At 53.3% G+C, this 27988-nt stretch overlaps 2 protein-coding genes and 1 long non-coding RNA gene across 7 annotated transcripts in view; 1 reads left to right on the top strand and 2 right to left on the bottom strand.

Annotated features, from left to right (window-relative positions):
* Sorcs2 (sortilin related VPS10 domain containing receptor 2) overlaps positions 1-27988 on the bottom strand; it is a 385723-nt gene that overhangs the window by 184416 nt on the left and 173319 nt on the right. The window lies entirely within an intron of this gene.
* Positions 9535-27988, bottom strand: part of LOC121832729 (uncharacterized) — a 29404-nt gene continuing 10950 nt past the window's right edge. Inside the window, exon 2 of the long non-coding RNA XR_006076427.2 lies at positions 9535-9803. This is a non-coding gene — a long non-coding RNA (uncharacterized LOC121832729). The remainder of the gene's footprint in view (positions 9804-27988) is intronic.
* Psapl1 (prosaposin like 1) lies at positions 22596-25181 on the top strand. Its single transcript, XM_006985588.4, has one exon. It carries the CDS (start codon positions 22631-22633, stop codon positions 24212-24214), a length of 1584 nt encoding a protein of 527 aa, XP_006985650.1. The 5' UTR covers positions 22596-22630; the 3' UTR covers positions 24215-25181.

Below are 27988 nucleotides of genomic sequence, written 5' to 3'. Positions count from 1 at the left end.
CTTGGCCCATCCGAGTCAGTTCCCATCGAAGCTGGCTCTGGACTGTGCCAGCCTCACTGTGGGAGGCTAATGATGATAGCAATGAGGCCCCACACAGAAGCAGTCTCTGCACGGCCCTGTTTGATGGTATGGTCTAATGGACCGGATCACCATCCTGCCACAACGTAGGTTGGGTAGGAATGAACTCCTTGTCTGCTGGGTGGGTTCTCCAGCCAACAGCCCTGCCTGAAGGATTATGTCCAGCACGGGCTCGGTTTCAGCACGAGGCCAAGATGCCTGGGTGCAGGGCCTCTTGCCCTACCACACTCCCTCTAACCAGCTGGGAGGACTCGAGGGCCCCCATATCAGAGAAGGGCATGCCCCCACCCGGTGTGGGCTCTGCTACTCTCGTGTTTCCTGACCAGGTCACTCGGCCGCCACTTCCTTCTAGAAGCCTGCTCTGATTGTCCCCACCCTGCAGGTGGGAAGGTGCTTCTTTTAATCAGCCTAGACTCCTTCCCTCTTGTCCGGAATACTCCACAGGCCCACTGTTCCCTGTAGTAACTTTGATCAGCATCTGAGAGTGTTCTGTGACTGCAGCAGTCAGCCCAAGGTGCTGGGAAACAGGAGCCAACTAACCAAGTACCCCTTTGTTGTAGATGCCTTCAGGGTCTAGGACCTCGTGTCTCCCTCCCAAGCCTGAGATCTTGCTCCCAAGCTATGGAGCTTGCCAGGGTTGGGGGTGGAACAGGAGGAGACAATGACATTTGGATGGTAACCTGTTCAGTGACCCTCAACAGTGACAAGTCCTATCCCACAAACAGCTCCAAGCAGCACATGCCAGACCTGAGAAAGAGCTGGTATGCAATGCTCCAGGAACTGTTCAAGGCAGAAAGCCTCTTGGGAGGAAGCAACAGGCTTTATTCCACATTCCCTCCTTGGATGTCTCAGCTGCCTGGCCCACTTCAGGTCAGCCACAGTTACCATTATAAGCACATGAGAGCCAGGGTGACAAGTAGTGGTCCTCATGATTCATCAGTGGGGTCCTGGCAATGTCAGAGCACAGAGGCCCTGAACCTCACTGAAAAACACTGTACTCTCACAAAAGGGAAGGCCATGAAACTCCTCTCTGTGACAGGAAGTGTGCTGTATGTACTGTGGCCAGAAGTGGGGAAAGCAGGTGGGAAGACTCTACCTGATGCAGGGCAGGGCCACCTGCCTCCCAAATGCGACTTGTCACTTCCTACGGGACCCCAGGCCCTCTCCTCTGCCTCTCTGCTCCCTCTCTGAGATATAGCTTCACTTTGGTCCTCTGCCTCATCAGCCTCCCTGCCTGAGATGTCTATACAGCCCCCCTGACTGAGGCTCAGGGAGGAATTGGGAAAGCACTGAGTCCATATGATTTCACTACTGTCTCTACAAAGCATATGAATGGATGGGAGCATGGACAGGCAGATGGGTAGGTAAATCAGCAAGTAGGTGAATGAATGATGAATAATGGTCTATGGGTGATGAGTGGATTTTGGAGAGTGGGGGGATGGATGGATGGATACAAGTGGTGAATAGATGGATGGGTAGAGGGAAGATGGATGGGTAGAAGGTGGCTGGATAAAGAGGAGAGTAAGGATAGATGGGTGGATAGATAGGTAGTGGATATGTTGTAGTGGATAGATATGTAATGGATATGGTGATGGTGAAGGATAAATGGATAAGTAGAAAAGGGATAGATGGTTAAATGGATGAAGGATGGATGGATGAGTGGATGGATGGATGAGTAGATAGATGACTGGAAAGACAAACAGGAAGATGAATAGATATATGGTGAACAAGTGAATGATTAGTAAGATTGATGGTCAGTGGGTGAGTTTATGGATGGAGGATGACTAGCTTGGTGGGTAGATGGATGGATGAGTGAACTGGTGGATAGGTATGTGGGGAATGGGTTAAGTGAAATGAATGCATATGTAGACGTATAAATGGGAAACGAGTGAAGGGTGGAAGGATAGATAGGTTAGATGAGTGGATGGCATGGACAGTGCACAGATAATACAACTTACTGTGTGATCCTGGTGTGATGGCCTGAATAAGAACGGCCCCCATAGGCTCATATATTTGAATGCTTAGTCACCAAGGAATGGCATTATTTGAGAAGGATTAGGAGGTGTGGCTTTGTTGGAGTAAGTGTGATCTTGTTGGAGGAGGTGTGTGACTGAAGGTGGGTTTTAAGGTGTCAAGAGCCTACTCCAGGCCCAGTCTGCCCCCCCACCACCTGTGGAGCAGGATGTAGCTCTCAATTACTTCTCTAGCACCATGCCTGCCTGCATGTCACCAAACTCCCCACCATGATAATGAACAAAACCTGAAACTGTAGTAAGCCCCTGATTAAATGCATTCTCTTATGAGTTGCCTTGGTTATGATGTCTCTTCACAGTAATAGAACAGTGATTAAGATACCTGGGCCCATTTCTTCATTTGATTAGACAAGACTTAAGAAGAGGCACCTTGCTCACCTGCCTATGGAGATGGGACCTACTAGCTCTGTGACCTCACTACATCATGATGACCTCTGGCCTTCACTCCATTTTCACATGGCTGAGTATCAAGACCCACTCATAAGAGCTGCCCCTCTCTTATGACAAGCTCCCGGGAGACCACTGGCTGTGCCCGCTGTCTTCCCACAGACATGGTGTAGGGAGAAGGGTCCGTTGGCAGACGGCCCTGTGGGGAGAAGGAGCCGAGTGCTCTGCAGGAATCACAAGCCTTTGGAGACTGTATCACCTGGGGTATTTGCAAACAGACAGGGACCCCACTGCAACCTGACATTGTCAGAACCACCAGGCAATCCCCTAAGCCTCCTAAAAAAATCAGAGCTCTGAGGCATACAGTATGCAGCCAGGACTGGGGAGGAGTGTGCTGGACTCACCAGCCTTGGGGCTGGAAGAATGTGATGGGACAGAGGTGCTTTGAGAGGAGGACGGGCCTGGATTCTGAATGGGACTTGTTTGGTGGGTCTGATGCCTCACACCCCGCTCTCATGCCCCCTCAGCTCAAAATCAATCAGGATCCCCCCCCCGCGCCCCCCCCCCCCCCCCGCTACACACGCAGGACTCTCACAGCAGGGAGCACTGGAAGAACCATTGCTGTGAGATTCACTCCTGAGCTCTATCATTCAGACCCTGGCTTTGACTTGCATTATCACCACCATCATTGACTTCATTACTAACATCACCAACATCACTTTCCTCCCCAGCATCCCTTCCACCACTACTACCACTGTCATCACTTCATCACCAGTGTAACCATTATCACCACCATTATCGCCACCATCAATGCATCATGTAACACCCTGTGGTGGTTTGAATAGGTATGGCCCCCCCAGACTCATGTGTTGGAATGATTGGTCCATAGGGGGTGGCACTATTAGGAAGTGTGGCCTTGTTGGAAGAAGCGTGTCACTGCGGGGGTGGGCTTTGAGGTCTTATATGCTCAAGCTACGGCCAGAGTGGGAGACGGCTCACCTCCTGTTGCCTGGGGATCAAAATGTAGAACTCTCAACCCCTTCTCCAGCACCATGTCAGCCTGCATGCTGCCATGCTTCTTGCTAGTGCAATAATGGACTAAACCTCTGAAGCTGTAAGCCAGACCCAATTAAATGTTTTCCTGCTGTGGTCATGGTGTCTCTTCACAGCAATAGGAACCCTAAGACACACCCACTATCAGATTCCATCCTTTTCACTTACAGGCAATATTCAAATACACTTTCACAACTCTTCAAGGGGGTGTTGGTTATTTCCCATCTTATGAATGAGTACATTGTGGTTCATAGAAGTAAACTGACTTGTCCCAGGTCACACAGTGACTCAGCGGAAGAGCAAGGACTCCAACAGAGACAGGCCCAATGTCACAGATAGGCCTCTCTCGTTGCTTTGAGTTACAAAGGTGAGGTGCAACGTTCAGGGTCAGCCCTCGGCTGTCAGAGAGCAGCCTCATCTTTCTGCAGTCCAGTCACTGTACAACACTTGAGATGCTGCCCATGGGTGGGAGGCAGTGCTCAGGAGGGCTGAGAACCTGAGCACCTGAGGGACACAGATGTCACGGCAGGCGGTGTGATAAGTACGGCTTTGTTCACACTGCGATGGACCGGCAGGCTTAGGGGCACAGACCTGGCTCCTGAAGCCACGGGGCTGGGCCAGCTCTGGGAAAGAGTCACAACACCAGCATTGTCCCACCTGCTGTGCTCGGGAACCTCTGGCCCCACAGAACAGACACCCGCATGATGGAAGGCACCAGGGGCAGGCTCCCAGTGCCACAGCAGCAAGGGACTTATGAGAAGTAGGTGAAGCCTCTACTTTGGCAGTTGAGGTCACAAGTTGGTGCTCTGTCCCCAGAGGATAATGCTGGGCCCTGAGCTCAGGTCATGGGGGACTCTGGCCCAGGCAGCCATGACATTCCCATCCATCCTAAAGGACTTTCCAAAGGGGATTCTGGAGTTGGACAGCATTGACCTTTCTGTTCTTTGGAGTCCTTATCTGAGGAGGGGAAGAGCCCCAGTGGCCTTCCTGGGCCATGGCCGGAGGACACAGCTGGGGACTTACCAGCTTTGCAGCTGAGGACCATGCTTCCATATGACTTGCATTCACCAGGTCTGCAGAGTGCACATCAATGTCATTTCAAGTGCATGGCTACTGCGAGGAGCGAGTTATATTCCCCTCTGTGAGTGGGATTGTGGGTAAACTTTTCCCCTGCAGTGTTTGCTCTGTATTCTACAGTGAGGATGTGTGTTTATAAAAGAACAAGACACAAACTGGAAAAGTGCCTGTTCATCTCGAGCACAGGGCTCCTGGGATGGCGGCAACATTAAAATCAGCGGAAATGAGAAAACTCCAGCTCTGAGATCCCCAAAGATGCTGCCATCCCATCCTTATGATGGCAGAGGGAAGCCTGTGTGCTGGTGCCTGGGGAGATGTCACACCTTTCCCTGGTATCCTGGGGGAGCCAGAATGCCACCGACATTACACTGTGAAGAGAATAGAGATTGGTATCATTCTGCTCCATTAAAAAGAGAGAAGTGTTGGATGAGCAGAGACTGACTGACACCCTGGTGATGGAAGGGCTCCCAGTGGGAGGGGAGCTAACATCTGCCTTCAGCCTTGCTGCCACACACGGATACCTGAGCCCATGTATCAGGCCTCAGAGACCATGGTTGGGGTCACACAGGCCTGGCACGCAGTGAGAGGCTAGTGACGGTCACTTCCCTGGTCCTTGAGTCCAGGGCTGTGCTCTTTCTTTACTCTGATTCTGTAGAGAGTGAGTGGCATGGTCAGGACTCTGACCTGGATCACTGGTCCATTGTGTGCCTGCCTCAGCTAGAAGTGAGGTTGCCATTGTCAGTCCCAGCTTCCCTGTCCCAGGCTAGCTCACTGGCCAGCCTCTGCCTCTGCCTCTGCCTCTCTGTGTCTCTGTCTCTGTCTGTCTGTCTGTCTGTCTGTCTGTCTCTGTCTCTCTCTGTCTCTGTCTCTCTGTCTCTCTCTGTCTCTCTCTGTCTCTCTGTCTCTCTCTGTCTCTGTCTCTGTCTCTGTCTCTCTCTCTCTCTCTCTCTCTCTCTGCTTTTGCTTAGCTTTTAACCTCTTTTAAGAGAAGTAGGTCGCCGGGCGGTGGTGGCGCACGCCTTTAATCCCAGCACTCGGGAGGCAGAGCCAGGCGGATCTCTGTGAGTTCGAGGCCAGCCTGGGCTACCAAGTGAGCTCCAGGAAAGGCGCAAAGCTATGCAGAGAAACCCTGTCTCGAAAAACCAAAAAAAAAAAAAAGAGAAGTAGGTGAAGCCTCTACTTTGGCAGTTGAGATCACAAGTTGGTGCTCTGTCCCCAGAGGATAATGCTGGTCCTTGAGCTCAGGTCATGGGGGATTCTGGCCCAGGCAGCCAGAACATTTCCAGAACATGGTCAGAGTACAGTTTTGGGTACTCCTAAGGAGGTGACGTTCCCACAAATCCTGTCCCTCACTCCACAACAATCCACTCAACCCATTGCTCTGCTAAACAATCCTCCTACATGATCCCCTTTGGCCCCAAACCCTCCAATGGCTTCCTTGCACTAAGACTGAGGCCCCTCTTGTTAGTGAGGCATTCTTGAATGCCTCTGCCCTACCACCTCAACCAACTGGTGTGCTCATTTCCCTGGACAGCCCCAGCCCCTTGGGGCATAAGGGTTTTGGTTGTACCTTCTCCAACAGGGTGTTCACAGACCATCACTGAAGTTCCCACTTATGCTAATCCACAGAGCCTTCTCCAACTTTCCTACCCATGACAACTCTTCCATGAAGATTGGTTGGCTTACAGTATTCTGATGCCACTTGACAGGGAAGCTGTTTGCACCCTTTTTACTCATTTAGTCTGTGAAGTTCCCAATTGTACAAACTTATCCAGTTCACTGTGGCATCTCTGGTTCACCGTGGTCCAGTGTAGAAGCTTGTGTGCATCATTGATGAATGAGTTAATGCTGAATAAACACAGTAGACACTCCACCATGGCCCTATTCAGGTTCCAGGGTCTCCTGGGGGTGGGGATGCGTGCTTGGAGATTTCCTCCCGCCTGTTCCCAGACTTCCAGTGCAGCATGGGGAGGCAGAGATTTTCGCGGCAGGCTGGTGAGCACGAGGCCCCCCACTGAAAGATTAATCAGGCCATTTGTATGCACGCAGCCACACTCCAGGGCTGCGGATGAGAATGACAGCGTCTCCCCAGATCCACCAAACTTTCCTTCTCGCCATTTCTAAATTCAATAAGCACAAATCACTGGTCTCATCCCCCAAAGTTAAACAACAAATTGCTTTACCAGTCTCCAATGTGTACTGTTACAGCTAGGACAAGGTGTAAACCCACACCAGTGAGCTCGTCCCTGAAACCCTTGGGCCAAGGCTTCCCCTACCTTATCCCAGGGATCACAACACACACACACACACACACACACACACACACACACACACACACACACACACACACGAAGCATCTAAAGTGTGTGGGAATCTCTTCCATCAATCCATGCTTAAAATATGTGATTTGAGCTCTAGAAGCCAAATACCTGGCAAATATGTGGCCTTATCCCCACAGTCAACACCTGCATACATCCTGAGTTCAAAACTCAGTCCCCACACAAGCCTATTTCCTTTGAATGACCAGGCTGCGTGGCCTATCCTAATGACTCAGGGGCCACTATCCTAGAATCTTGCATTCAGAAAGGGACTTAGCTGGGCTGGAGAAGACAGCTCAGGACTTAAGAGCACTGCCTGCCCGTCCAGAGGTCCTGAGTTCAATTTCCAGCACCCACATGGTGGCTCACAACCATCTGTAATGAGATCTGGTGCCCTCTTCTGGCCTGCAGGAATACATGCAGGCAGAACACTGTATACATAATAAATAATCTGGAAGGAAGGAAGGAAGGAAGGAAGGAAGGAAGGAAGGAAGGAAGGAAGGAAGGAAGGAAGGAAGGAAGGAAGGAAGGAAGGAAGGAAGGAAGGGATTCAGCCATGATATCAAGCCTGAGTCTGGAGGTCAGCTTCCTTGGACAGGTGCCTGGCCTCTGTCTTTCAGTCCTGGGTCATGTACGACCAGTGACTTAGTTTCCCTGAATGTTCACAGGGTCACTGGCCCACTGCAAGAGTCACAGACCAAAGGCCAGCACTCTCAGCCCCACACCCAAACACTTAAAACCCTCCTCACCTTCAGGTAATGATGCCCTTCTGCCCATTCTATATAGGAAGAAACTGAGGTCCTGGAATGTAGGTCATTTACTCAGGATATCTCCGAGGGGTTGTCATGAGGATAGTGTGACGGGCAGTTCAACTCAGTGAGTGCCCACTACATGCACTCATTCATTCCACTCAGACAGACACAGGCATCAGCAGTGGCCTTTATCCACAGAGTTCCCCTCAGTGCTAGAACTGACACTGGACACAGAGTCCACAAGACCCACAAGAAATGGGTCTGCCCGTGGAGTCTCTGAGGTGGTGGCTGGAGCAGGCATGTGGGCTGTAGGGACTTATATGGTGCACAGGAAGACAGGATGCCAGAGTGTGCTGAGGATGGCCCCATTCCTGTCTGATTTTCTACATACCAGTTCTTGCCCCCTCACTGCCGGGGGCAGGAACATGAGACAAAGGCTGGCACTTTTAGCCCCACATCCAGTCACTGAAGCCAGACTTTAATTTACAATAGCCTTCTACCCATTCTACAGAGGAAACAACTGAGGCCAAAGAATCATGACCCTACTGCTGGGTAAAGAACTGGGATGAATGTAGGGTCCCCACTGGCTGCTCTGGGCTCCCTTTTCTGCATTGGCAGCCCGACTGGATTTGGAATCACCTAGGAGACAGGCTTCTGAGGTGTCTGAGTGTGTGGCCAGAGAGGGTTAACTGAGAAGACCCACTCTGAATGTGGGGGTCACCTTCCACCGGCTGCATCCTTCACTGAACAAAACGGAGAAAACAAGCTGAGCACCAGTGCTCATCTCCCTGTCTCCTGACTGCTGACACCAGCTGACCTGTCTCCTACCCTGCCACCACGCCTTTGGACTGTACCCTCAGACTGGGGTGTAAAATAAACCTGATCACCTCGTGTTGCTTCTTGTTAGGTATCTAATCACAGCAAGGAGAGAAGTCACGTGGTGTCCTTTCATCTCACTGTTACTGCAGTCCAGAAGGTGCGGAGCTCAGAGCCAGATTCAAACGCTCTCCAGGGGTGCCCCTGGGGTCTCTTCCCGAGCTTGTGCTCTGCCCTTTCTAGAAGGCTCACTCTTATCCCCCAGAGCCATGCACCTGGACAGGTGAGTCTTTGGAGGAGCCCATCAGATTCTAGTTGTGTCTAACTGCCACAAGAGAAGGAAAATTGAGGCAGGCAGACAGCATCCCCCAGGGTCTCCCTGTTGTCTCGGGAGGTGGAGAGAGTGGCCAGAATACATGGCTGGGGCCACAGGGCATGGGGCTTGATGCTGAGGCTACCAGAGTGCTCCTGGGTCCCATGGGTGGGGTCATGACACAGACTCAGAGGCACTAGACCTAAGCACCCTGCTTGAGTGAGGCATGGAGCTGCACCCTTGGAGAGTGACCGCCAGCCACGGGGACAGAGGACAAGCATCACTCTTGGTGTGCTCCACAGCATCCCCGGTGAGGTCACTGATAGGACCCTCTGGTACGCCATAATACTAGACTCCCATTTTCTCATCCATCTCACCTGTCATTATCCCTACTTTGGTACATCATGGCAGTCCCCGAGTTCCTGTAATACTGATCGTCGCCATTCGACATTTCCCCTACTAATCATATAGCATTTGCAGCCATCATGCGGAGAAGGGTCTCGGTGTCCAGGCTGGCAGCTGGAAGTCAACTGGACGTTGGTCACTAGGAGGGGATGGTGGTGGATCCGGATGAAGGAGCTGGAGGGAAGGAGCTGGACATGGGGGAGGCGTTCAGTGGCCTCCTGCTCCCCTCTCCCCGGAGAACTCCTCCTTAGCCCTTTTCACATTCTAATAGGAAGCAAGACCCTCTCAAAGGGAGGGCAAACTCGAGCAGTAATTATTTTATTAAGACCGGGAAACGATGAATAATTCAATTTGGGGAGAGAATGGTGTCACTGATTGAATGTTGCTTCCTTGAGCCTGACATCAGCTCTGGCTAATTTCCTGTGACATTTCTGGCAGGGCATCCTGAAGAAGGTTCTGGAATACTTGAGATGTGCCTTCAGCCTGGGCATTTCTGATCCCTCCAGCCTGGAGGAGGGAGGGGGAGGATCAAAGCCCTCGACGACAACAACAATGAGGTGCCTTCGCTAGCCTGCCGCATGAAAAATTCAAAGCTCGGGTTTAGCCGTGTGTGTTAAACATGCTGTTGCGAGTGCTAGAAAACCACTGCAAGTTCATAGCAGGGTCACAGCAGCTTATGGAAAAATGCAACCAGTTTGTTGGGTGACCATGGAAAACTGATCCCATATAATGGCCAGGATTAGGGAGGGCAGCATGTTGCTTCCCAGATCTGAACTTCCAAGTCCCAGGGCACTCAAGTCACCATCCACTGCTCTGCACATGGAAGGCTGACAAGCCCACATCTCCTCCCAGATGTTGGACACTAGAGGCCTGGGACTGGGAATGGGCAGAAGTACCTGAGAGCCCCAAGTGTTCCTCCACATAGTGGGGCACAGTAGAGTCATGAGGGCCAATAGGGGAAATATCATGTGGCATTGGAGGCCTTTCAGAGATTGGGAAGGGGATGACACCCTCATGTCTGGACATCAGATGTGTACTCCTAAGGGTACACTGACCACCACTAGGATGGATCCCAAAAAACAGAGATCCATGCTCTGGGTGCCCTTGGAGCCAGGGCTGTGCATGGCCCAGTGCTGGGGCTGGGATCTAACATAAGCACTGTGAGGGTCATCCAGTTCAGCCTCACAGTGGCGGAGCTTAGAGTCTGACCACCATGGACCAAGTGAGGCATGGACTGGGTTGGAAGCACTCTAACTGCAGTTGGCTCTTTTCCTTGCTGCGCCAGTAGGCTCTGGGTCTCTGTGAGAAATGCCTGGGATGAGCAGCTTATGGAGAGAAAAGGGCTGTGCAGCTGATGTTGGAGGTATTGGTCCACAATCCAGGCATCACTTCTAGGCCTCTCAGAGGGGTAGTGAGTGCGTCGAGGTGGAGCACATGACACAGTGAAACCATTCACCACTTGTTTCAGGAAAGAGAGGGGAGAAGGGGGGCCAGGATGCCAGTAACCTTTTCAAGCCCCCCCCCCCCCGCCACCTCCAACCCAAGGCCTTTCACTGGGCCCTGCTACCTCCCATAGAATCGTGGCCAAGAATCAAGCCTATAACGTGGCCTGGGAGGGGGCACCAAGATCCCAGATATATTCCCATCTAGCAATGTCTACAGGACTATCTCCACAATGCTGGAGATAGTTACACAGGCCATGGCTACCAGTCGGCCAGTGCCATGATGGGTCCACCAAATTCCTAATCGCAGGAGGACTGCCATGAGTTTGAGGCTATACTAGATTACAGGGTGAGTGCTAGGCCATTCGGGGCTATGTAACAAAGGCTGACTGAATAAACAATGATAAATAGAATTCCAGGTGTGTGTTCAGTGCCTGCTTGTTCCTCCTGCCCCTGACAGCCTTTCTCAGGAACCTAGCTTGGAGGCTTGGAGGGCTCCTGGTCCAGGCGGGGAGCAGTGGCTTAGTGGAACCATTAAAGAAGGCTGCAGATTCCACAGACTTCAGGTGACATCACAAGACCTGTCTTCTATGGCCCTCGGGGACAGACAAGGAAGATGAAGTGGAGGAGACCCTGGCATAGAGCTAGGCCACCCCAGATAGCTGTGAAAGTTCAGTATCGACACCTTTGGGTTCATGGACCTCAGGGCATACCAGTCGTCATGTCCCGGGTACCCAGCATGACCACTGGCCACTTCCATCAAGAAAAGGAGACAGGTAGAAGAGGGGGCAGGGCTGCCTCCCAGGCAGGGACAGAGACTGAAGCCCTGGCAGCTGGCCCTAGTTCTGCTTGCAAATAGGAAGTTATCTGTCCCCTGCTGTCCCCTGCTGTCCCCAGCCTCTAAATAGGGAGGAAGAGAAGAGAGAAGTAAAGAGGGAGAAAGGGAAGAGGGAATCTTCCTGGTGCTCCAGGAAGGTGACCAGGCAGCCCAGGACTGGAAGTCCACATGGAGCTCAGATGCCGCAGGAAGGTTCCCGAGATGCCGTCCCTCACCAGCTCCCACGCCCCAGGATGTTCAGCCTGGGCTCACCTGACTGCAACAGCAGAAAGCTGGGGTATGGAGCACAGGGTCCCTCAGAAAGGAAGCTGTGAAGCCATCTGTGAGCAGGTCCTAAATAGGACTGTGTGAGAGGAACAAGCCTGAGCAGCAGGGGGCAGCCTGGACACTCCAGGCACAGGCCACAGAGGCAGCAGACTGTGGGTACCGGGGTACAGAGCGAGTAACAGTGTAATGGGTGGGGTAGACATTGCTGGCTCTGTGATGCTTTTCATTCCAGGAATCTACAACACATCTGCAGGACACACACATCTGTCTGAGCCTGGGAGAGGCGGGGCTCCAGTACAGCTCCATGTATGGTGAATCGCTTCCTAATTGCAGGATTTTGCTGGCAAAACTGCATCCTCCCCATCTCCAGTCGGCAGCCTACAAGAGCTGGTTCCCACCCCCAGCCCACTTCCGATGGCCCCTGAGTCTGAAGGCCCTGACATGGAGATATTCATGCCTTCAAGGCCATGCTTCCAATAGGTGAATGGGCTTTCCTGCCTGTGAAATGGGCCAACAGAGGCATTGCCTGGGGCTCATCAAGAGCTGACTGATCCCCAAGAAAGTGTGATGCGTTAGCACAAGGCTTGTGCTATCTGTGGCTTGCCAAAATGGCTAAAGAGGAGGATGAACCACAGCGGGATTGGGTCCCATGAGCTGGAGCCTGGTGATATCAAGGCGCACTCCCCTGCCGGGGACCACCCCTCTGTCAATCCTGATGGGGGCCTCTGAAAGGGGTTCCCAGACAAAGCCTCTATTCTGTACCCTCCCCTAAGAGCTGTCCAGCTGTTCCCGACGCCCATGCCAGTCTTCCAAAACAAAAAGACCTCCTGGGAAGCATCGGAGGGAATGGAATGTTCCTGGCTTTTCTGAAAGGTTCTATAGGCCCCAGGTGGAGGAAGCAGCAGGGTTTACCCAAGCCCTCCATCGACTCATCTGCTGCAATTGTTGGTCTGCGAGCTGGGACAGTCTCCATCCCAGGCCCCACAGACCAGTGGTGGCCTGGTGGGCCAGGTGTTTGCCTCTGTCCCACAGCTGTTGCCGAAAGCAGGGAGGGCTCTTGGGAGCAGCCTGTTAGCAAGGTCCAGCCGGCAGACCCTGTGCGGAGGTCACTCTGTGGCCCCTCTGGGTGCCTTGTCCTGGGTCCCCAAGCCATGGCTGCAGGGGTAGAAACTGGGGTGCCTAGCAGACAGGGGTTCAAGGTCTGAAAGCAGGCTAGTTGGCTTCAGAATCAGGGTCCGTCTGCCCTGACTCAGGTACCTCACCCATGAATACTGCTGTGGCTCAAAGTCAGACCCTTAGCTTGTCAGGGGAACCCCATGACTTGGGATGTGGTAGCAACAACCCCTCCTCCCTCAGGTGGAATACCCACACTGTCTCCCAGGGCCCACAAGGTGACAGCTCTCCCCACGATGATGAGCTTGGGACCTCTCCTCAGAGGGGTGCTTTCTGCTCCCAAACTTAGCACCTTGTCTTAGGACTTTCGGAGGACTCTGTAGATGTGGGGTACATGTGGAGAGAGTATAAGACAGGGTCTACTCAGGGACAGAGATGGCCCAGCCACCTACAGCCAATGAAGGACACTCCCTCACCTCTGTGCTCAGGGTGTGTCCTCCTCAGCCTGGTTCTACCTCCCAGGTAAGCCCTACATGCCAGGTCAGCACACCCAAATCAGTCCCAGTGGCTCCCTAGTGCCCTTGGAGAAAGTCCTTGCTCTTCTGGGTCCTGCTGGATGAAGGGAGGAGAGAGGGATTGGGCCCTGAGGATCAGACTTATCCGGGCCTGAGCCTGAGGTCATTTGATTACCCATTGATCCCCCCTGCCCCGGCAGAACTGGATGCTTTCTCTGTCCTCTAGAGATCCAAGGCAACTTGGCATACAGAGGCCCCTGAAGAGATCCCAGGACCCCTGGGGTAGGGTCTTCCTGAGTCTCAGACCCACCTTCACCCGACTGCCATCAACTCTGCCCACAGTTCTCCATCCTCATCCTGGGCTAGCCTCATCCGGCCTCCCGGCCTGCATGAACAATCTTGAGGCATCGCTTGGTGACCTCAGCAGGTACCTGTTTGAGGTAGACCCTCCCAGGCCTGTGGGCAGGAAGATGGGCTGGGGTTGTTAGTTTCTGCTGTGGCAGCCAGATCTGGAAGAGAAGGCTAAAGATGAGGTTGCAGCCATGGCCAGCAGAGAATGGAGATGCTGTTGGTGCTGGAGCCCCTCTGTACACTGGAACTCATTGCCCACGTCAGCGTGGCTCACCACCCAAAAGGGAGGGACCACAGGTAGCCAGCCACACACCCTCCCTCAGGGGCAGCATGCAGGGGAGTATTTGGTTGCAGAGGCCCAGAGAGAACCCCCTTGAAGGTCAGTGGCAGAGCTCTGAAAGAATGCTGCATCCATAGCCTAACACCAAGCATCAGGGCTGCTCCCAAAGCTGAGGCAGATCCCCCTTCGAAATCCCAGCAGCCCCAGGTACAAGGGACCACCAAGGGATTGTTCGCACAGGCTGGGAGGCAGGTGCATGTCCTAGCCCCAGGTGAGGATGGAACACTTTGGTCAGAGCTGGTGGCAGTCGGGGTGAAGGTGAGGCTTAGACTCAGGAAGACCCTCCCCCAGGGATCCCGGGATCTCTTCAGGGCCCTCTGTATGCCAAGTTGCTTTGGATCTCTATGACTGTCTAGGAGATGGAAAAAGCATGGGTCACCTTGATCAGGGACACAGTCTCAGAATGAGGAGACAGGCCTACTTCTACTGTGGTAGCTGTGTATGGACTTTGTCACCACAGACCCAGGAGAAGGCAGACGCTCTAAGGAAGGAAGGGCATTCACTCGGGGACAGGGGGCTGGCGGAAGGCGGGATCAGTGTAGCCCATGGTTGGCCAGCCTTGCTCAACAGTTTGGATGCTCAGGGGCCTCTCAGCTGTACCTTGCCCGCCTTTCTCTGCCTCTGCCCTCCATCCCTCATTCCTCAAGAAGCCACCCTCTCTCGTGGCCGGTAAGGAAAATATAACGAAGCACTAGAAACTGCAGGGCAGAAAGAAAGGAGAGAAGGACTGAGAAAGAGACGGAGGGGACGAGGGAAGGGCAGACAGAGGGCAAGAGAGAAAGACAAGGAGGAAAGAGGTGGGAGCCAGGCATTGGCTCTTGACCCAGGAGTGTGCGCCCAGAGTGCTCCCAGCACCTGCAAGCCAGTCTCATCCCGTCCTGCCCCAGGCCAAGGTGGAAGTTTAAATGGTCCACCCGGCCCACCCAGGGTGCTGTGCTTCCCAGGGAATTAAAACCAGCACTTCAAGGTGTGACCCTGACTAGAGAGCATGTGAGACATGTGAGTAAGGCACACGTGGGACCCGGAGAGGTCACAACATTCTGGGAGAAAGGCTCCTAATTCCCGACTGCTCGCCACAGCGGCGTTCCTCACTACTGCCTCCCAGCTGGCTCCTATTGCAAGGCCAGGGTGCCCAATCATGGCTGCTCACAGACCTCCACCTGACTGAGGTCTTGCACCGTCCAAGGCCAAGCCATGCACTCCACTCCCTCACCCCTCCCTCCACATTGCCGCCTAATGTTTCTCCAGAGCTCCCAGCCATCTCTGGCTCCCCTCATCTGGCTCCTCCCCATCATCACCCCCAACAGCCTGACCTCAGACCTCAACTGACACCAGAGACTGGGATCCCACACTTGTCCCTGGACTCAGCTCCCCGCTGAGGCCTAACTTCTGGGAGGAGGGTCCACGTTCTTGTTGATGAGCCACAGGCTGTTGTCCATATTATGGTAGTCCCCTGTCCCCGTTCCTGCCGGGGTCCAGTGTGCTCCTCTTGTGGGGAAGGACAGCTACCCCATGGTGCGAGCCCGCGCTCGCCCATCCTTCCCACTGCCCACAGTGTGGTCCCATTCTCTGCACTCCCCCATCCTCCTCCACACCACACCCTGAGCAGGCACTTGCTCTCCCGTGGGGGTGACGCAATGACAGACCCAGGACAGGTGTGCCTGCCTAAGTTCCTCCTTCTCGGAGTCTTCTCCATAACTCGGGTCAAACGCTTAGTGCCGCCTCACATGCTTTCTCTCCTGTCCCACATTTAAAGTACCAACCAGCAAATCCAACCACCAGCAGATCTGGAATTCAAGGTCACCACCCATGCCCACGCCACCCCTGGGGCCTCCAACTCCTGCTTGCTGGCTCTCCTAACTGCCACCCTTGCTTGAGGCTGATCCCCACAAAGGTACTCTCAGGTCACGTCACTGCTCTGCTGGAATCCCTGCTGTGGCCCCCTACTTCCCTCAGAGGTCCAGCCGGAGTCCTCACTATGTGGTTCTCCAAATGCTGATTCTTCCTGCTTCCTCCCCCACTCCCTCGGTCCCAGACTTCTGCTTCCATGCCGTTCTGCACCACCTACCTCAGGACCTTTGTACATGCCAACCTCCCTGCTGAGTACACGATCGGGCTCCCTCCTGGCTTTCTCCCACGCCTCCTCTGGAGTCCTCACACATGTGCTGCCAAGTCGCCAAGGCCATTTCTGACCACACACATTCCTGACGCTCCAGTCCCCTTGCAACTTGTAGGATTTCTTTCTGCCCCGCCCCCCCCCTTCTCCACTATCGCACATACTGTGTTTGTTGCTCAATTTCCACTCCTTCCCTTGGAGTGTGGGTCCCAGGGGCTTGGACCGCCATCTATCTAGTTAACTCAAGTATCTACAGCACCCACAATAGCACTCAGCGCAGAATCGATGTCCAATAAATAACTGCTGAATGCACGCATGAGAACAACTACAGTCCATGAGGCCCAGCGTCATGATGCTCTAAAACCTGCCGCTTTTCCCTCCTCCAGCATGGGGAGAGGGACCCTGGCCCAGCTCCTCCCTCCACCTGAGATGTGCTGACCTACTCATCCTGAGTGAGGGCTTTCAGCTGCCCTCAGTGCTTCAAGGGCAAGGTGGACCAGGAGACTCCTCAGACCTGAGGTCTGGAACCACAGAGGTGGTCTGGTAAACACTAGAGGAGTCTGCCCACATGCTGGGAGGGTAGCACACAAAGACAGTTAACCAGTACTGGGGACCTGGGCTTTGTCCCGGCCACGTGGAAGTGGAGAGAGAGGGGAAATAGAGAGGAGAGAGAGGTGAGAGAGAGAGAGAGAGAGAGAGAGAGAGAGAGAGAGAGAGAGAGAAGTTCCTTGTCCTCCCCCACCTCACCTCACCCCACCCCACAGGCTTGTTCATGGATGGGCACTTGTAGAAGAATCAGACCATGGTCTCAGCCTCCCGATTCCCACCAGGTGCTCTCCTCCAGACACCCCCTCCACCAGAGACATGCTAAAGAACCTCCTCACCTCTGCCCTTGACTCCTCTGAGTCAGATCAACAGTCTAATGGTCAGCCAGGCCACCTGTCCCCTCCTGGCTGCCTCATGTGAACAGCACACCCCATCCCAAGCCAAATGACCTATGCCCTCACTATGCCGATGATGGGGCCCTCCTGAAGGCTTTCTCTAGGGATCCCCTTTCTACTGTTGACCCCACATGGCTTCCTGCCGTGTCCACACTTTCACCCTGCTTGGTGGGAAAGGTCTGTTTGTTCTTGCTCATCAATGCTCTGTGTCCGAGGGTGGTGGCCATGTTTCCTCCCTCCTCCTCCCACTCCAGCTCCAGCTCACGGCTGCCTGGGGAATATGTGTGAAATGAGTAATTGGTGAATCCCTGGGCCATCCTGGCTAGACAGTGAAGGTGAGTCCTGGGAAGGGGACAGTAGTGTCACCTAGAAGACCCAGGAAGGACAGAAGTGAGGAGAGAGGGAGCAGAGTATCATGGTGGGTGACTGAGGTAGAGCCGTGGAGAACAATGAGTCCAGGAGATAGGCTGTGGGGTCGTCATCTACCCCCAGAGCAGAACGGGAACACGAGAGCAAGCTGCCCAGCTCCTTTCCCTTCTTGCTCCCCTCATGGAGCCCATGGTGACGACACCACGCAGGTGAGGGGCTGGGCAGGACACAGGGAGCAAGTGTGAGAGTTGGAGTGTCTTGCCACATACGCCGTCACACCGGCTTAGCCTCTCCGAGGATGCTCTTTACTCATCAAATGACAAGAACATTCCAACCACTCCACAGCACTCCTTCCGCGGGGGTGAGGCAGCCGAGCCCCCTTCTGCTTCCTCAGGCCCAGCTTCCAGGTCAGGGGTTCATCACAATGTGGTCCCCAGCCACCTGCCTCCATGCCACTATGACCAGAGCAGACCAGTCTTTACTTGGGAATACAAAACAAATGCTGTTCTCACAGTTTGGGCAGCAAATAGTATTTCTAAAAACCTCAACAACAGCAATGGGCTGTCAAACTGCAGGGGGTTTGGGGTGGTAAGTGAGCATTTGTTCATCATCTCCAAAGGCCTGAAATCAGAGCCACAAAGAGTGACAGACACCGGTGGTGCCTGGTGGTGGCAGCAGGTGCAGCCACTTCAGAACAGCTCAGGAGAGTTGGCACTCAACAGAGAGGAGCCGTGGCGCACACCCTATAGAAACTTGCATGACCCACATCATGCCACAAAAAATGCTCAGAGTGCCAGGGGACCAGAAACCCCTCACCAGAAGTCAGAAGTGTCAACCCCTGGTGGACACACAGGCTACTGTAGGGACACAGTGTTGGCATGACCTTGCAAGGGAACTAACTGCAGACAGCTGTGAAGACAGCACAGGCAGATCTTACAATGTGGCGGGAAGAACACGGTGGTAAGTTTGGATGCATAATCATAGCCATGGAAATGAGTCCATGGCAGGAAACAATGAGGAAAGCTGAGCAACTGGACAGGGGCATAAGCAAGGGCTGTTCATCCTGACTGGGGAGTGATTGAAAGAAACGTGTTGACCGATACTCATTGGCCTGCCCACTTAAGATGTGTGCACTTTGCTGTTTAAATTCCTTTTCAGCAGAATAAAGTCCACTGTCAATAGTTACAGAATTCTAGTTAGTAGAGTTTGCTCTTCACAATGGAATGGGTTAGTGCTTCTGAAACTAATTTTTAAAATGCATTTTGGATTCAGAAATGAGAGTGAATAGATACATTAAGGATAATAAGAGCTAGGCTTCTCACTGTTAGGCAAGGGGGGGTTCAAACATTGAAAAGAGGGCAGCTGGGTTGCGCACTGCTGCACAGAAGTGTGCATATGAGCAAATGGGCTCACAAAATGGGTGCATGGATGGATGTATGGATGGACAGATGGATGGATGGGAGAGAAGGTAGATATATAGGTGGGTAGACACTTGAGTGGTTGAATGGGTGGATGGGTTGATACATGGATAGATGGGTGGGTAAATAGGTGGATGAATGGATGGATGGATGGATGGATGGATGGATGGATGAATGGATGGCGGATGGATGGATAAATCTGTAGCATGCATTTATGTGCACACAGGTAAACACTTAGTACTTTATGAACATGTGTGTGTGGTTCCATAAGCACACATCCTTCCCTCCACCTTCATCCTTTTTCCTCCTCACCAGTAAGTGAAGTATCATTTTATGTCAACGAGGGTCTGGGAATGACAGTAGCACAGCCCCCTCAACTGGCTTCCAGCACGGTTTCTAAACACTTTCCTTGGAGAGAAAGCTGAATTCAGGGCTGTCTGGGCAAAGAACAAACTGAGCCCGGGGTGGTGCCATGGCTGGATATGAGGGGCTCAAAGAATGATAAGGACAACTGGAAGAGACAAAAGACAGCTCCAAATGCTCCACAGGTCAAAACTGGAGCCATTTGGGCATCAAGAGCAACCAGCAATGCCACTGGATTAAGACTCACAAACAATAGTTCAAAATCACAATAAATCAGATTTAAGAATAGTAAAAGTAAAATCCAATGTGATGAGTCTTTCTTTTAATGAAAAAAAAAAGATGGAGAAAGCAGAAAGGGATGAGGAGAGAGGAGAAAGCTTTTCATGTACAGAGAAACACACATTTCAGGCATCTCTGGGTCCAATGTCCCAAGAGGGCCCAGGGCAGTGCAGAAGGATGCCACTATAGGACCCAGCTGCACCAGTCATGAAGCATCACCAATGAGGGGCCTGGGCAATATAACCAGCCTATGCTCCAGTGTGACAGAAGACAAGGCCAGGCTACCAGGGCTCCAGGCAGACGTGAGCAAAGCAATGTGTACAGTGAGTGTATCAGGTGACTGGGGTAGAGCTAGGCCTGGGAGATAAGCTCTCAGAACAGGGCACCACTGGCACCTGGAAAGCTTGGACTTGGGTGTAGAGCAGATAACACTGGGTCAACACGGCAGCTCTCGGTTTCGATAAATGCATTGTGGTTATAGGAGAGAATGCCCTCATTCTTAGGAATGACACACGGAAGAAATGGGCAAAGGGACACAATGCCTTCGCCCACAGCCGCCCACAGCAGTTGTGACACACTGCCTGTAAATATTTATGCATATGGACAGACAGATAAAGGGATGGTAGACAAATGGTAGATGGGATGGATGGATTAATGGATGGATGGATAAAAATGGACAGGCAAATAGAAAGACATACAGAAAATTGGATGAGCAGATGGATAGATAAATGGACAGATGGTGAATGGATAACTGGATGGATGGACTGATACATGGATGGATGGGTGGATGGATGGATGGATGGATGGATGGATGGAAAGTGAGTAGGTAGCTGGATGAATATATGAATGGACAAGTAGATGGACAGGCAGATAGAAAATTGGATAGATGGATATATGGACAGGTAGACAGATAAATGGATGGACAAATGAGTGGGCAGACAGATAATTAGATGGATGAATGAATGGATGGAGAACAGATGTATGTATGTATGTATGTATGTATGTATGTATGTATGTATGTGTAGGTGAATGGATGGAAAATAGGTGTGTGGGTGGACAACAGATGAATAGACAGATAACTGGGTAGACAAATGGATGGATGGACAGATAGATGGATGAACAGATGGGTAAATGGATGGACAGGTGGATAGATAGATGGGTGGGTTGGTAGATGGATGGTTGGATGGATAAGAAGAAAATAGAATGATGTAGAGAGAATAAATGTTATCAGTATACTTGGAAAGGTATAGACATTCTCTAAATTGTTTCTGCAACTGCCTTCTAAGTTAGAAATGGTATCAAAACGAAATACAACGGAGGCCCTAAGCCTGGTGTATTTCCTGTGCGACTCCTTGGCCCACACTTGTATTTATACTGGTGAAGTGATTTGAGCTGGTGACCTTGGCAGCTTCTAGAAAGCATTGCCCACCAGAGAGCTTGTAGTGCCGGGGCTTTCAGCTATCCCTCACCCATGACTCTGGGAAGGGGCAGTACTCTGGGGAGAACCCACAGATGGGCTGGAGGCTGACACTCCCTGATACGGCCTGGAGGTTCCATGTCCTACCCATCTCTTGCTGTTGGCACCTTCCTCTCTAGTGGTTCCTAAGTTGGCTGCTGAGGTAAACTGGTCAACACTAGCATAGAACTTGCCTGCATTCTGTGAACCTTCCTACTAGTCCCTGAGCTTGAGTAGGGCCATAGGAATCATGATACACAGATGCAGGTGGAGAGGACTGAGCCAGTGTCCGGTCTGAACCCCTGATGCAGGATCTGGATGGACCCTGGGGAGTTGACATCAAAACTGAGTCAAATGGCAGGTCGCACACTTGGCAAACAGAGTTGATTGTAGGGTTGAGAAAATGCCTGAGCCCCAAAAACAAAGTGAGTGGGTGTTCCAAAAACAGCAACCTGGTAAGGTGCTGGAGAGTGAGTCAGCTGGGCCAGCCCAGTCAGATCTAGATAAGACTGCCTTGTCTGCAGCCCCGCCTCTGTGCATAGCTCACCCAGCTGGCCCTGGTGGCCCTGCAGCTAAGAGAACCCAGCCTCACCAAGCCTGTTCCCTCCCCTGGCCCAAAGGAAGCAGAGTCTTTGGCAGTCATTTAAAGGGCTCAGTAAACCTCATTCTGTGTTCTCTCTGCAGCTCAGCCCCCTAGGAGGAGGGCAACAGGAGGCCTGTCCGCATTCTTTGCAAAGCTGTTGCAAAGGTGGCTGGGATACCCGCCCCACATAACTGGGAAGTGAATTCCTCCAGAGCCCCAGGGTCTGAGCCACAGATAGCCATGTGTGGCACTCACACTACTAAGGCATGTGGGGCTTCCACAGAGCCCTCGGGGTCCCTGATCTGCCCACTCCTGTGGGAGTAATGAGCTGCATGTCAATCATAACAGGTGAGTCTGGTTCCAGAATCCTCCACAGAATCAACAGGATGAGGCTCTGGCCACCTGTGTGTTGCCTGGCGCCAATGCTCTTGCCTAATGCCTATTTCCAAAATTACAGAAGATAACAAATGACCTAACAGTGAAACAAAACTCTTTTGTATATGTGAACCTCAGCAAACATCATGCGCATCTGCTAGGGACCAGCCCACACCCAGCCTCCCATAGAAGTCTCCAGAATGAAAGGCTCTGCATGCCGGCAGCCTTCACACAGGCATTGTGGGGTCAACAGTCCACTCAGCCCCTGAACAGTGGGCCCTGGGAAAAAGGGCCTGTGGCAGGCACATGGCCATGAGGTCCAGCTAGAAATAAGTCACTCTAGGAATTCACTCTAGAATTCTAGCCCTGGTGTGACATAGAACAGAAACTTCATTCCCAAAGAAGATAGACTTTGAAAATACTGATTATTCAGGGAAAGAGAGGGAGATGTTCCCTGAAGGTGGAAAGGCCAAAAGACAGAAGCCAGAGAGGAGAGTGCCAGCCAGCACCCAGGCAGGTGGGGCTCTGACTCAGGCTGGGGAGGAGCAGGAGGCGGGCCCCTCGCGGAGCAGGCCAGGCAGTAGAGCTGGTTTTATAGCGACAGCCAAGCAGAGGTAGCAGCCAGCAGAACCATGGGCAGGATGCTGTGTGCTCTGATTCTCTTGTCTGGTCTCCTGGGGGCCGCCAAGGCCAGCCCCATCACGGACCCCCGGGAGTGTGCCAAGGGCTCTGAGGTATGGTGTCAAGACCTGCAGGCAGCTGCGAAGTGTCAGGCCGTGAGGTACTGCCAGAGTGCTGTCTGGAGCAAGCCCATAGTCAGGTCCCTGCCCTGCAGTGTGTGCCAGGATGTGGCAGCCGCTGCTGGTAATGGGATGAACCCGGATGCTACAGAGGCTGACATTTTGGGATCGATAACGAAGACCTGTGAGTGGCTTCCAAGCCCGGAATCATCAGCTAAGTGCAAGCAGATGGTGGACAACCACAGCCCAGCTGTCCTGGGCATGCTCAGCGGAACCCCAGACACTGCCGTGGCTCCGGTATGCACTGCGCTCACCCTTTGTGAGCCACTACAGAGGCACCTAGCCATTGCCACCTCAGAGAGACCGCTGACACAGGAGGATATAACTGAAGTGATGGCTCCATTCTTGTCCAACGGGGCCCTCAGCTTCCACCCATCACAGATGCCTGGGGATACTGTATGCCAAGATTGCATGCAACTGATCTCCACGCTCCAGGGTGCTCTAGAGTCTAACTTGACCTTGGCAGAGGTAACTTTCCAGGATCAGTGTGCATCCCTGGGGCCTGGCCTGGCTGCCCTCTGCAAGAACTACATCCGACAGCAATTCGTCCCCGCCCAGCAAACGCTGCAGATTCTCCCCTCACAGGAGGTCTGCAGGAAGGGGGGCTTCTGTGAGGAGCAGAGAGAGCCTGCCCACCGGCTGGCTCAAGTGGCCGCTGTGGATGGAATCCCTTCTCTGGAACTGGAGCTGCCCAAGAAGAATGAGATGCAGATGCAGCTGGGCCTGACCTGTGATGTGTGCTTGAACGTGATCCAGGAGATGGACAAATGGCTCATGACCAACAGCACAGAAGCCCTCATCACCCACACCCTGGAGCGAGTGTGTTCCATAATGCCCGAAACTCTGGTCCAGCAGTGCATCACCCTGGTGGAGGCCTACAGCCCCAACCTGGTTCAGCTTGTGACCAGAGTCACCCCAGAGAAAGTGTGTGAGACCATCAGGCTGTGTAACAGCAGAAGGCAGGCCAGGTCCATCTCCAGGGCTGAGGCAACCACACCGTCCCTGCTGGTGGATGAAGAAAACCAAGGCAGCTTCTGCCATGGGTGCAAAAGGATACTGGGCGTATCTTCCCAGAATCTGGACCGCAAGAGCACCAAGCGGGACATCCTGAACGCCTTCAAAGGCGGCTGCCGAATCCTGCCACTGCCTTACGTGCTTCAGTGCAACCGTTTCGTGGCGGAGTATGAACCCGTACTCATAGAGAGCCTCAGGCTCATGATGGACCCCACGGACCTGTGCAGGAAGATGGGGGCCTGCCACAGCCCCAAGGTTCCACTTCTAGGCACGGACCAGTGTGTCTTAGGCCCCAGCTTTTGGTGCAAGAGCCCAGAGGCCGCTGAGATGTGTGATGCCCTGGAGCACTGCCAGCGCGTTGTGTGGAAGAAGCCGGCCTCCGAGGTCAAAGAGCAGCCATGACTGGGGCCACCAGAACCCAAAGCCTGCCAGGGCGGATCCCACCTGCAGGCTTCTGCCTCCCAAGGGGACCCTATGAGGTGGGTGCTATCCCACCCCCATGTCCTAGATGAAAAACTGAGGCTCTGGGGAGGGAGTTGGGGCTGAGCAGAGCTGGCGTTTTTTCAAAGCCATGCTCTCCTGATGCTGGACGGCTTCACCTTTCTGTCTCTACCCTCATCACGGTCACCCCTGCTATAAACAGGAAGTCCTCACCCCTGCCCCAAGGAGGCCACCCTCTCCTACCCCTGCTGTGATGCTGATGGCCTGGAGGAACCTGTCAGAGGCCTCCCATGCAGGGTGAACACCCAGCTGTGAGCCAAAGCAGTTGCAGAGGGAAGGGTAGAGGGGACCACCACTAGCCAGGCCAATGACTTATCCATAGCTTGGGGTGGGGGTTGGGTATTCTCAGTCTGGGATCTCTGTGACTGGTTCCCAATGGTGCGGTTGGGACATGAGTGGCTCTGGACTTCTCGGGAGCGGGGAGGGGCCTGGGTTATTGGCCACCACCTACGAGGGGTATTTGGACTTCATAGCACTCCTGTCCATGGCTCTGTTCTCTCACCGGGACTCCAGCCACCCTGGTACTAAGTAGTCCCGGGTGTGCTTAAAATTAGGAGAACAAACCCCACTGGGCGAGCTCTGGGGAAGGCCTGAGGGGTACGGAATGGCTGTGGCATGGGCCACAGCAAGAGCTCCACCCTAGTGAGCAGGCCCTTTTTCTGCTAAGCCTCAGTTTTTCAATCTGTAGACTAGGAGGATCATGCCTGCCTCATGGGGATGTTGAGACAACTCTAGATGTCCTCAAGTTCCTTCCCTTAAAGACCAGCACCCATTGACCTACCTGGATCAGCAAAACCTATCTTGGGAATTGGTAGGGTCTCTGGGGAATCTGCCCAAGCAAGTGTTATATAAACCAGCTTTCTCCAAATGACGTTTGCTGTTCTTATTCTAATGGAAGAATGTGGTCCCCAGGGCTGCAAAATCCCTTCCTCACAGCCTCCCATGGGTGTTCCTCCAGTGGGAAGCTTCCCTTGGGGGCACCAGTCTGTCTCAGGTACCCACTGCCTCCCTCTCATGTGTAGTCTGCAGTAGCTCCTGAGTCCCTCATTGACAGCCCGTGGGTGTGACGTCACCAAGGCCCCAAGCCCAGCATCAGACCTGCATGTAGCTGATACCCAAACATCTGTGATGGACACATGAGTTCCTGTGCAGAGGTCACCATTGCCCTGGGTGGGCATGGGACTAGCTTGGCCTGGCTGCCCAGTCCTGTGAGCAGGTTCTCTCCTGAGGGCCACACCTGGGTTCTTAGGCAACTGTTCTGAGCTGGGCCATCATCCTGGAACATGGGCATTCCTCATCAGAATTGTTGGCTGGGTTTGCCTGGGCCCCAATGACCAGCCCTTAGCAAGATAAGGGAGTGGGAGGCATTGAACTAACTACCTACTTGGTGGCCCGTGAACAGATGTAGCCTTGTGGATGAAGCTAAGAGCCAGATCCCAAAGCAGGGCCTGAGGTCGTCGTAGTCACCACTCAAAGCTCATTCATCTCCCCAGGAGCCCTGGGCCAGAGCAGAGTGGAGGCCCCTCCTCTGTCCTGGCACTGATCCCAAGGGACACTTGCTAACAGTTGTGTGTGACATCTCATGGCTTTCTTGACCTGCCATTTCCATAGAGAGGTCACCAGTCACATAGGCCTGGCCTGCCAGAGGCCAGGAGGTGGGAAGTGCCATGTCCTCTCTTGGTCTCTGAGCCCATTCCACCGCCTCCAGTCCAGAGCTAGAGTTGGGGACAGGCAGAGAGGTGTCTCTTCTTATCCCTTCCCTTGACTCTCACACAAGCCCCAGGCCTGGAGCCAGCTGCTTCCTCAGATCACTGATCAAATGTGTCCCCGCACACCCGTGGTCCACAGGAGCCTGTCATGGAACACACCTGGCAGGAACCCCACAGCCCACTGACAACTGTGGCTGGCAGGGCATGGGTTTCCCATGCCCTGTTGAGGGGACTCCACCTGACCCACAGTCTTGAATCTTTACTCTTCCTGCACCTCATGGAGGAACAAGAGGAGAGAGAGGGGGGCCCACCCTGGGGGTGACAGAAACAGCTTCCATCAGACCCACAAATTCACCTAGTGGCCAGGAATGGCGGCTCAGCAGAGGGACAAGGACCAACCGGACAGCCTTGTATGCTGCTCGCTTCAGAAGGGACCTCAAGAAGAGCAGCTGTCCTTTCCACGGCTGAAAGTGGTACAGATCCTTCCCTCGGGGGTGGGAAGCAGGACATTAAGCATGCAGTGACTGGAGGTGGGGACCACGGGGCCCTGATTAAGATGGGGCCAGGGGCTCCGGCAGGCTGCCCAGGTGGACAGATGTCAGAAACTTCTACCACCCAGGCCATGGGAATCCGTCAGGTGCCACCACCAAACATAGATCCAGACAAGTTGGATCTCTGTCAGAGTCCATGGCCTCCAAATCCCTTGTAGGATCAGGGTTTGGCAACTGGCTCATTCGCTAAAAACATTCTTCGAAATGGTAGGTCAGTAGCAAATGTGGGCCTGATGGAGATGAGTGTCCCATGTCACAACCCTGCCCAAGAAGGATGTCCTTGTGAGAACGCTGAACCGCTGCCGACCCCTCCAGTGCCCTCCAGTGGAGCTGGGATCTCAGGGTTGCACCTGTAAGGGCTTCACATGCATCTATGCTGAAGGCTCCATAAAGCAAGTCTGAAATCCTCTGCTGACCAGAGCAAGCATGCCTACAGGTTAGGCTGGGCCCCTCCACCAGCTGTGAAGGAAGGGGCAAGGCCTAGGCATCTTATCACCCACATGTAGCTGGGAAGCCTTGCTGCTGCTTATGAAGCCTCCACCAAACTGGAAGGGACTAGACACCCTTGGGCTTCTGACCTGGGAGGGTGACACACAACGTAAGCCATTTGTTTAGGACAGCAGGAATAGTTTCGGAAGACAAGGGAAAGTCACAGCGCCTCTAAACCAGTTTCTCAGGCTGGCAATCCCTAGGCCACAAGGGATGAAAGCCCCAAGAAGGGCAGGAAGAGAGAGTGACAGTTTTTTGTAGGCAGGATTCTCTGGGACCTGGATCAAGTGATCCCATCCCAGGAGTGAAGTCACTTAGAACATTGCCCAAGACCACCCAGGCCAGCCCTGTGGGACTCTGGAGACTGTGGTCATTTCACAGTGATTTGGGGAACATAGCAAGCCTGAAAAGCTGCTGGCTGCCAAGCTGGCTGAATGTAGTGCTGGCATCTGAAGGGATGAAGCAAGCCCAGGGAGGGGCCCATGCAGCCCTGGAATGCAGAAACCACACCTGAACCAGTACATCTGGGTTTCCTGGTTGCCTGAGTTGGGCCCAAGGGTAGCAGAAGGTTCTTGAAGATCAGAGATCTATTCTGCCTCCACATAGGACTGCACCCATGCCAGATTCCCTGAAGTGTCTACAGAGACCTCATGGCCTTGATTCCTTCAAAGCCAGATTACAGTATTGGTCTATACATACCAGCTGGGTGACCCTCCACAGGTAAATGGGAACCCATTCACAGGGACAGTATGGCAGGAGAGCTTACAGGATCTTTAATGCCTCTCCTGGTGTCTGTGCATGACACAGCTATGTCCCTTGCTCTGCTGACTTCTGTTGAGACTCTCCTAGAGAAAGCCATGCCAGTACAGGGTTCTGTGTGAGCTGCTGCAGGCACCCATGCTGGGGGGTGAATGCTGCCAGAGACC

Source organism: Peromyscus maniculatus, chromosome 10, assembly GCF_049852395.1.
Source record: "Peromyscus maniculatus bairdii isolate BWxNUB_F1_BW_parent chromosome 10, HU_Pman_BW_mat_3.1, whole genome shotgun sequence".
NCBI lineage: Eukaryota > Metazoa > Chordata > Mammalia > Rodentia > Cricetidae > Peromyscus > Peromyscus maniculatus.
This window is presented reverse-complemented; position numbering and strand designations above follow the sequence as displayed.

What these genes read in the sequence shown, in the direction of transcription:
- Psapl1 (XM_006985588.4), top strand. Translation starts at nt 22,631, where the DNA reads ATGGGCAGGATGCTGTGTGCTCTGATTCTCTTGTCTGGTCTCCTGGGG.